Source organism: Acanthochromis polyacanthus, chromosome 14 (genome assembly GCF_021347895.1).
Source record: "Acanthochromis polyacanthus isolate Apoly-LR-REF ecotype Palm Island chromosome 14, KAUST_Apoly_ChrSc, whole genome shotgun sequence".
In the NCBI taxonomy this organism is placed as follows: Eukaryota; Metazoa; Chordata; class Actinopteri; family Pomacentridae; genus Acanthochromis; species Acanthochromis polyacanthus.
The window spans coordinates 37645416-37655426 of record NC_067126.1 but is presented as its reverse complement, the minus strand read 5'-3'; the positions used below and the strand labels follow the sequence as shown (position 1 = coordinate 37655426).

Below are 10011 nucleotides of genomic sequence, written 5' to 3'. Positions count from 1 at the left end.
GTGAATACAGTTTCTGAGAACAGGTTACGCTTAAAAGAAAACGCCCTGCACTTCCTGCACGGTGCTCTATTATAACTGGATCTGGATGAATGTTTCTGTCAGCCAGCAAAAGGATTCAGATGATTACAATCAATTCCCACTCCACTAAGCATTTTAGTGTGTAGTGTATCACCTGCATGATTTATCACTCACGGGAGCCTATGCTGTGTAGGCTGCACTGTACAGTAAGTAAAGTACAGAGAGAGAGAGAGAAAAGAAGAATAAATAAGCGTGATACCCACAGGTAACTTCCCCTGCACTCAGGACAAGCTCAGACTCCTTCTGTGGTTTCTACAGCATCTCTTGGCACCTTTTGTCAACACCTTTGCCATGACTCACGCCGATGATACATTTCAAGAACAATAAAAGGGACGTTTTGCTTTGTTTTGAGTACGCACAAATGTGAATACGAGCGGATTTATTTAAGGGTGTGCTCCTAACTAATTACTAAATTCCAGATAAACCCGAATGACTTAAGCAGAAAAGGTGATTTAGAACGGTGGGAGGTGCGTAGGAGGAGCAGAACTTTCTGCCGACGTTTTTTTTTTTAATGTAAAACTGCGGCTTCGGCCTGTTCCTGTTTCCCAGTGGTTGTCTGTCAGCAGCCATTTAAAACCACGTTTCTGAATGGATCTTTTCACCGCATTTTCAGTGTGTAAACAGTAACTGTAAATCTCTATAAAACACCAATGATGTTACTGAGCAAGGAAACAGGGAATCTTTGCCTTTCTCTGCTGCTTTCTTGCAAAATGCACCATTCCTTGGGCAAATATCGCTACAAAATCTATTTTCCACATCATCACTAATACTTCCAATCCACTTCAATACCACCTACATTCACCGGAAAACAAAAAACTACAGTCTAAAAATACAGATAATCCGATGCATTAAAGGTGCGTGACCCTTTCCGTGCTAAAGATGCCTTTAAAAAGTAAAAGACTACTGCAGAAAATGAACTTAACCTGTGTGTTAACATATTTCAGAGCAGTTTACATGGAAACAAACACAATGTATTTCATTACATGTTAAAAAATCAGACCTGTTCAACACAAAAACTTTTATTTGCACTGTGAGGGTCACATGGCTCCATTGGACATCAATTTTCGGCTACATGTTTATGTTAAGCTTTGACACAAAATATTGTAATACTCATATTTTAGCAGTATTGCAGTAACTCATTGGCTTATAATCCACTGAGCCGCTCTCTTGGCTGGATAACAGTTTAGACTGTAACAGCATCCTGTAACGCCATCTTTCTTGGACTAAAATCTCAATTTAAAAAGAAAAATAAAGATAAATCATTGCATCCTTAAACAGCCGATACAAAATATATACATCCTAAATTACAGAAAGAAATAATTTTGCTCAACCATATTGAAATTATAAAGAAATTTGGTCATGTAATAGAGACGGCTATATCGTGGAAATAAGGAGAGAGAGCCAACAGAGTACCTGATAAGAGAACATTGTCCCAACGGGGGCAGCTTTGTTTTTCATTCATCCAGAAAAGCAGTTAAAGGCACATGTGGAGAGTAGTTCAGACCGGCAGGTGCTCAGTCTAAAAAAACGTCTTAAATATAATAATAAAAATATTAATTTGCAGCCAAAACAACGTCTTGATTTGACCATGATGACAATAAAAAGGAAAGAAAATAAGTTCACAAAGCTGCAAATTATGTTTGCTGTGAATATTGCTGTGTGGCTGAAGTTATAACAACAAGTTCAACCTTCCAGTTCCGAAATTAAATTGTACAGTGTTAACAGAAGTCCTGAAAGACCGTTAACGCTCTTTGTTGTTGACATATCTTTGCTACGATGCTGGAGCATAGATGTAAAAAAAATAATAAGAAGAATGCAGTCCACATAAATACCATTAACATGTCAAACCCATTGTCTTCCATTTATTCCAGTGAAATGAGTAAATATAGATGTTAATTTGAGTAAGGTTATCTAACTCATAAATCCGGCTCACCACATGGCTCACTCCAGTATTTATCCAGCTGCTGCATCTTTAAAGAAACCCACCACTTGTTCACTTTAACTTACTGCTGTTACTTCCTAGAATACACACTTACACTATCAGTCCTTTGACCTGCTGGCTAAAACGACACACTCTTCCTTCCAGTTAATAGCATACCTACATACAATATCTGCACTTAGCAGTTTGCTGTATTAAATATATGAGTGTGTGAGACAGTGTTGATATGATCTGTACAGTGAAAAACTGAAATATAAAATTGATATTTGATGTTTGTAATGAAAATAAAAGCCTAAAAAGATCAAATATTCTTTCGTTATTACATTTGGCTATTGGTTTTTGACTGACACCTTTGCAAATATCCTCCACCCCGTGTTGAGGCATTTGTGAGGAAATAAAATAAGGCAACAATAATATTTAATCTTTTCACAATAAAAGAAACAATTACTTGTGGGCCAGCACTGCTACAGATATCTCCACTTGGGAGAGAGTGGAATAATCCACAGTTTTTAAATTTTGTTTATTTGCTGATGTGTACGTGTCAGTCCATGTTTAGTGGAAAAATAAAGAAAAAGACTGACTTGATGTGTTTTTTTTTTTCTAGCTCTGGTGTCTCTTCATGTGGAGGGCCAGGTGGTCAGAGCGGGAGAAGCAGCGGCTGCACACTCCGCACTGGAAAGGCTTTACGCCGGTGTGTTTCCTGAAATGGCGCGTCAGCTCATCGGATCGAGCGAAGCGCCACTCACATCCCTCCCAAGAGCACTGGTACGGTTTCTCACCTTCAGCAGAAAGAGAATCCAAAATAAAGCCACGGCAGGCAGACTTTTATGATCATTTTTCCTCAGTAAATAACAATAACACAAAGAGCACACAACCCCTTCTTCCCATCACAAATCATATGACTAATTCTGAAGTTCTGATACTGGAAAAACTGATACAACGCCTCAACTGTGAGCCATAAATCACAGCGCGTCCCGTCCTCCTCCCTGCCCCCCTTTACGAGAGCTTCAGGGTTTATGTGATTTGACAGCAGCGAGATGTGGGCCAGGACTGTCAGCAGGCTGAATGCATCTGCATGCCGAGAACATTTTTCTGCCTGGCAACATCGCAGCTTTTACCCCAAAATAAGAAGTGCAACTCCAAACATTTTTTACCTGTGTGGGTCCGTAGATGTGCTTTTAGATGAGAAGACTTTGTGTATACCTTCTTGCACCCTAGAAAAAGAGAAAGAGATCATTAGTTACATGAATGTTATGTCTAGTTTTAATGTAACCAACATCTAAACTCAACTTCACTGTTGTGGAAACTAGACTGAAGTCTTACCTGGGACATCACAGTGGTGGATCCGCCGTCTCTCCAGGTCTGGATTATTCCTTCGATTGTACTTAACAGGAGCCGACTGGGCCAACACCGGGGACAGCGGGCCGATACCTGGTGTGGTCTGAACTGGTGTTCTGGACTGCTGGACTGGCCCAGTGCCTGGACATTGGACGAATCCAGCAGTGGAGTTTTGGTCTTGGTTTTGGATTGGAGCTACGCTGGAAGTTTGTCCAAGATCAATGGAATTATGGGTGTGAAACTTAGAGGCGATGCTGGCTTCGTAGGAGGGAGGAGGGGAGAGTTTGTGAAGGAGCTCTTTGCCCCTGTCGGGACTCGAAGGCTCAGAGTTTGGCGGAGAAGGCGGCAAATAGGTGGATCTCAGCTGATGGCCTAGATGTCGGTTAAATGGGAAGCATTCATTCTGCAGGCCACTTGTGGGCTTAGCAGGATTCTGCGCGTGGACGTTCCCAATGGGAAGACTCAGCGGGGCTACGGGGATGGAGTTCACCTGCGATCCGTGAACGAACTGCTCCAAATCAGAGTTCAGGAGCTGAAACAGGGGAACGTCCTGGAAATCTGGCACTTCTTGTTTGATGTAAAAGTTACCGCCAGCGCTGTCGGCAGCACTGAAAACACCGGGGTACTCTGGGAGAGCTGGTGGTGCCCCGTTGCCCTGGCAGGTGGGGTGCATCAGGGGGTGTGTCGGTTCCGTTTTGATCTGCCTCACGCTCCTACAGAGGCCGGGGTGCAGGTACGTGACGTCAGGGAGGAGCAGGCTCATGTTGACGCTGTATGGGGAGGTGAAGTCCTCGGTGAAGGGAGGCTCCAGCGTTAGAGAGGCGTCTCTGCACAGCATTTTGGGATTCACTTCCTGTGGGTGAGGGCACAAATAGCTGTCCATGTCTGCTTTACCCTAGAAAGTGAAAAAGAGGGAAATTATCAGGCCAGTGGTCACAGATATTAGGAAAACACAAGTGTGCAGCGATGGATTCAGGCTCTTGCATTAGTCTTTCCAGCAAATCTTTACATTTCTAAAAGCAGTATTTAGATTTAAAGTCATCCTCACTCTTTGTTTTGATATCATTTCCTAGTTTGACTTTGATTTTTAATTCCAGGGCCAAAGAAAGGCCAGATTCCAGATGCAAAAACCAAAAGGCATGCATAAGGATGCCAGGATAACCAAAATTAACCGGGGTGAATAAATTTGGGGGGATGCGTGTAGGGCCTACTTGTCCTCCTCAACTGCCCCCTCCCCCTTTTTACAAGCAGCAGACGCCCTTCTGAAACGCTCCAGCCCGAGCTGTTTCGAAATACATGGCTGAAATTAGAACATCCAGTTGCTCTGCAGCGCTATGCATCTTCCTCACAAGTTTTCTGGAGCGGGCTGCACGCAGAAAAAAAGCCGCTTCTCATCCCCAACCATTACACTGATCCACACTCCCAGCCAGTGAAGCATCCGAGCTGGGACATTCACCGTAATTACAGGCCCCTTTATACCTTCACTATTAGGCTCACATCTTATTAATGAAATCAGACTGTTCTGCTTTGATCAGCAACGTACAATATTCCTGCGCCAAACCTGCGCACATCAGTGAAAATGCTGTGATGCTGAGATGAGGGGAAAAAAATGCAATCTCCTACCAAATTGTAATCATGAAAGGTGGAAGTTCCCGGGACGGCATCCCTCGTGTTGCAGAGCACTTGTCCATGATCTTCACCTCTCAGACCGTCGGCTGTCAGCGGTGCGGCGGCGGTTTTGTGGAGAAACTGCGCGTCCTGCCCCGGAGCGACCCAAACATTATTCCTCACGGCAGCGGCCATCCACGCAGAGAGACTGTCCCAACTATCCGAAATCTGTCGCGAATAAATCCTGCATATGTATTCTTTTTTTTTTGTTTTCGAAACAATCTGGAAGGAGCAAAGCGGCAGCTGTCAAACGCTCATTCTCCCCTGTTTTTTTTTTTTTTTTTTTTTTTGCGCTGGCTTGTCAAATTACGCAACTGCGTGATATCAGCGCGTCTGCAGGGCGGGGCTGAACATGTACAAAATAAACAGGGCAACCAGGCGATCGGGATACACCTTGTGTAATAAATACTGTGGTTTGTAATGATGCTGGTGGAAATAAGACAAAAACACGTGGGGGGCTTTGTGGAGGATGAAGGAGTAAAGTGTCCATAAACAGCGGTTTATTCGCAGACTTTTGGGATAAAGTGAGTCACCGGTGTTAGTCAGTGCAGTTTTCCTCAGGGTGATGCTGGAAAGGCTGGGTGGCTTCTTCACCTCACATTTGAGATGTGTTCAGATTAGACACGTTTCTATTAGTTTGGAGATAAAAACTTGAATTTTACGCACTCTGTTCCAAATTCACCCTTTTGACCTCCAGGGTCACATTTAAACTTTCCACTTCCTGTCCCCTGGAGTTCAGTTTTTCCATCATTTTTCCATCATTTGAAGTTTTGAATTTTTCTTTCCAGGACGCTTGGATCGTGGTGTGGCATGTTAGAAACGCCACTGCAGTGCAGCTGTCTGTCAGGACTGCATACTTGATGCCAACATTCCTGAGCCAGCAAAGAAGCCTGCATGCACACATATACTGCCAGCGGATGTTTCCATTAAAATAGCTCAGCATTTCACTCAAACACGGTGTGCCATGCTTACATTTAGCACTGATGATCTTGTGAAGTGGCCTGCAGGTGTTTGAACCTATAATAAACTAAACTGCACTGATTATTTGCTCCACTCTTTGTTACCTTTAGACCTGACCTTGTAAGAACTTTGACATATGGTGTTTTTTTTTGTTCCTCATATATTTGGATTTGCCACAGCAATGAAAAAGAATCTAAAAGCCCTTTAGAGATCACAGTGACAGCAGCTTTATACCTCAGCTTAACAACACAGAATTGACCTGTCAGGATTCTGCTTTTTTCCCACACAGGTGTATGAAGCATTAACGAGCCTCATGTCAATAATGGTGCCAGTGCAACAAGCTGGAACTGGAAACGCGGGTGTGCCACAACACTGGCACGAATGGAGACGAGGCTAAGTGACATTTTATCATTTAGAAAAAAAGCTCAGTATGTCTAAGGATTTTTTTCCTAATGTGACATTTGCAGCCACTCCCATCCACATTTTTCTTCAGGCAGTTCTTGTCCTCTTATTTATTTAAATGCTGTAACTGCACCCAGCGTACGCTTGACTGAACCTGTTATAAACGTGAGTATCACTGAGGTTCAATGGGGTCAAATGTGAGACCTAAAAAACTGTTGATGCAATAGAAAAAATGGATTATTTTCAATTTCTACACTGGAAAATTCACTAATTCACTTTATTTGACAGTACCAAGTGGCAGGTTGTTCAGCTGTGAATCTCATGAAGGTCTTTCTGGTTTAATAAGTTCTCAAAATTCCTTTTTTTTAATTTCACAGCCTTCTACAAACTTCCATTACTTTGAAATATTTGCTTTATTAACTGATTTTACATCTTGTATTTTTAAAATCATTATTAGAGGTTATTATTGCTTGTATTTGTTTCACTTTGTGTGCCGTTATCATTAACATTTCTAAATATTAACCACCTGTATTATCAGAGTGCGTCTTCCCCAAGAAAATGTTAATATATTACTCTACGTTTTTCCATGATGCAGGACAAAATCAAATCATCTGAAACGTATTCAAGTGACTGCTGATCATCCAATTGGGAGCTGACTGATTGCCTGTCATGTGCTGACCTTTCAAAGTGCAATTTAAATCCATGGATGTCTCAGATCCAAGAGGAGCAACTGTCATTCTTGGCCGTGGCTCTTCCTGTAACGGTGAATGTGAGCCGAGCCCTCCTCCATATCCCCCCGTATTAAAACCTCACAATATGCCCAACAACTGCACAGCGGAGGAGAGAGAATGCACGGTATGTGCTTACAGCATCACAACTCCTCTCTCCTCTCGCATGGACTAATATGGCCAAGCTAAGAGAGGGAATGGACAATAAACACTTGCGCCACATTGCTACAGTGGGCACCAGGCTTTTGCTTTTTCTTCCTTCAAAAGTGTAAATTAAACCTAACGAGGATTAGATTTTGTAAATGTTTTCTTCTGAAATTGATATTACTCGTGTGTATTTGTGTGTATTCTTAGCTTTGTTTAGCTGTGAATAATATCCACATTTGTAACACAAGAAATACAAACAAATCTCAGTTCTGATCTATATTTAGTCGTCTTCCAGCAGGTGCTTGGCACTCCCACCAGAGGGCAATGGTCAGCTGCAGTTGGATTGCTTTCTTCATTTGTGCTTTTCCATGCTGTAGCTTTGCACTGCTGCACCAGCAGAGCCAAACTGCTTTGCGGGTTTTCCACTCTTATATTGTGTATAATTACCTTTCATAGCCAGTGAGTGTAAGCAGCAATGAAATGCATTTTTCTGCAACACTCTGACAGTTTTGTTTAGTGCCACTAATTTTGAAAGTGAGGTTTTGCTGTTTGAATGTGTGACACATACAAGTTAATTATAAAACACTGATTATTTTTCATTATAAATTGACTTACGAATTGATGCAAGGACAATTGTTTTTTAAAACCTGCATAATGCATATTTTGTTTGACTTTCTGTATTCCCTTGAAAACATCAAGTAGGCAGTCAGCATTATAATTCATTTGATGTCAGCTTTACAAAGCCTGCCCTTGAAAAAATACAATCAATAATTTCTTCTTTGGCTTTATTGTTTTGTCTCAAGTTTGGCTGTGTTACAAGCCTGGCTTGTTGACTCTGTACAGCATTTATCTGATCTGACACAGTTTCATTAGGCATTAGTAATCATTTCCATAGCACACAACATTAGAGTACTCCTGTTTGTAAAACAGCAGATGAGGCTAATGCCGTCCTCTGGGGAGAAATTCAATATAATTCGTTAATTAAATGGAATAATTTAATTACAGTAACTTAGAAAGCATTCATCAATATAATTGTTTCTGGAGCCACCATTATAATTGAGGTTTAAGTGAAAACAAGTCCGTTTCTAATGTTGGTAATGTGCTGACATAGTTCTCCCACCCTCCATTTGTTCCTTTCTCTGATCTTCCACCATGCCGTTTCTCCACAGTGTTTTCGTTTGATAGCCAGCCATACCACATCAGCAAGACCAAAACATTTATTACAGCCATTTAATTTAACCTCTCTACAGGCACGGACAAGAAGACAGAGATGATAGCACAGCCGCACTGAAAGACTCTCGCTGTTCAGCTTCTAATCTGATCCTCTCTGCTGCCCTTTCATAAAGACACCAGAGTATTACCCCGACTCCAAACATACCTCTGCCATTTAAACTGTCTTAGATTTCACCACAAAGACGGCCAAATAGAGTCCAATTCATTCTTCAGGGCCCAAATAATAAAACATAATTTTAGTCTAATCTGCCTAAAGAATGTCCTCTGTTTGAAGTTGACAGTGCTCTATCTTCTGGGAGGAATAATTGCCTTTTGAGTACAGCAGGAGAGGCCACTGAGGTAAGCCTGTCGAGGGTCTGCACCTTACAGGTGTGTCCTTGGACAGACAACCTCTCCGTTGTTCTTGGGAGCGAGAGAGAAGGAGAAGGGGGGACGGCAGACTGAAAGAATTCATCTGCCAGTTGAAACTTTACAAGGCACCGGCAGAGCAGCAGCAGCAGCAGCGCTCTGCATTCTCCGATCACTGTGTGGCCGAAGCGAGGGGAACAAAGACACACTGATCTGCAGTAATTCCTCCTGTCTGATACAGCTGACAAATTCTTGTCATTAAAGTTTTATCATGTTGTTGGACTAGTTTGTGAAATTGACCTGCTTGTAATCTATTTAATTCTGACGACCGCACAGTGACAAAGTTACTGACAGTTATTGTCCAGAAATGTAAACGCCACTCCTCACATAGTGCAGGCTTTGTGTGCTTCCAGTAGCAAAAAAAAATCTCAACACATCCTCCCCGGTTTGCCCACATGGCCCCTGAAATCCTGAGCGACCATCGATTATGAAGTTAAACGTTAATTTTCCCAATAATTCCAGTTAAAGTTTAGCTATTCATCAGCCGAGTATGAGGTAGACAAACTGAATCTCTGCTTCATTTGTCAAACTTCTCCCTGATTTTTAATGGGGCCTATTAATTGAGCTGAGAAATCTGTCCCTTTCTGAACATGGCACTGAAAGCTGCTGAACAGCTGTCCCAGCTCTGGAGAATCATATGGAAGAATGCATTATCGGCCTTGTTTGAATATTCCCTTAGATTTGGAATAATCAGGCAGCTATTCAGCAGTGAGATGGCCATGCACAGATGCCAAAGCACAGCTGAGGGAAGCACAACGGTGTAATGCCGCCCAAACACACACAGAACCAGCCGCACGAAAAACGTGAATAATGCAGGTGTGCTTTATTTCTTTCTGTATGGTGTGCTTATCATACATAATAGCGAGACACTTTCTTTCAGTCTTTTTATCTCCCCCTTTTTTCTTCCCTTTCCGTCTTGCCTTGTTCAAGGTGATCCGAGCTTTGCATATGGCTGATTAATCTTATTGCACAGCAGCTAACATTGATCACAGAAATGATTAGAAATGCATTAGTCAGCAGACTGTTTGGAGTGGTTCGGTTTAAGTGCTAGTGCCAAGCCATTTTCCATAGGTGTCCATGTTTTTAATTTTGTTATATAGAATTTTGCAA

At 42.1% G+C, this 10011-nt stretch overlaps 1 protein-coding gene and 1 long non-coding RNA gene across 2 annotated transcripts; one reads left to right on the top strand and one right to left on the bottom strand.

Annotated features, from left to right (window-relative positions):
• Window positions 1-1081: 1081 nt before the first annotated feature.
• klf5b (Kruppel-like factor 5b) lies at window positions 1082-5321 on the bottom strand. The gene is made up of 4 exons (XM_022195225.2): window positions 4979-5321; window positions 3341-4250; window positions 3172-3231; window positions 1082-2796 (listed from the first exon to the last, which is right to left on the bottom strand). The coding sequence occupies exons 1-4, from the start codon at window positions 5156-5158 to the stop codon at window positions 2618-2620; spliced, it is 1329 nt and encodes a 442-aa protein (XP_022050917.2). The 5' UTR covers window positions 5159-5321; the 3' UTR covers window positions 1082-2617.
• Window positions 2668-8037, top strand: LOC110951948 (uncharacterized). The gene is made up of 2 exons (XR_002595760.2): window positions 2668-2782; window positions 6273-8037. It is a non-coding gene; the product is annotated as an uncharacterized LOC110951948 (long non-coding RNA).
• Window positions 8038-10011: the final 1974 nt, after the last annotated feature.

Excerpts from the sequence above, each read along its gene's own strand:
- klf5b (XM_022195225.2), bottom strand. The coding sequence starts at position 5,158 with ATGGCCGCTGCCGTGAGGAATAATGTTTGGGTCGCTCCGGGGCAGGAC. Across the intron at positions 4,251-4,978 it reads CCTTTCATGATTACAATTTG|GGTAAAGCAGACATGGACAG; the intron begins GTAGGAGATTGC and ends TTCACTTTCTAG. Across the intron at positions 2,797-3,171 it reads ACATCTACGGACCCACACAG|GTGAGAAACCGTACCAGTGC; the intron begins GTAAAAAATGTT and ends TTTCTGCTGAAG.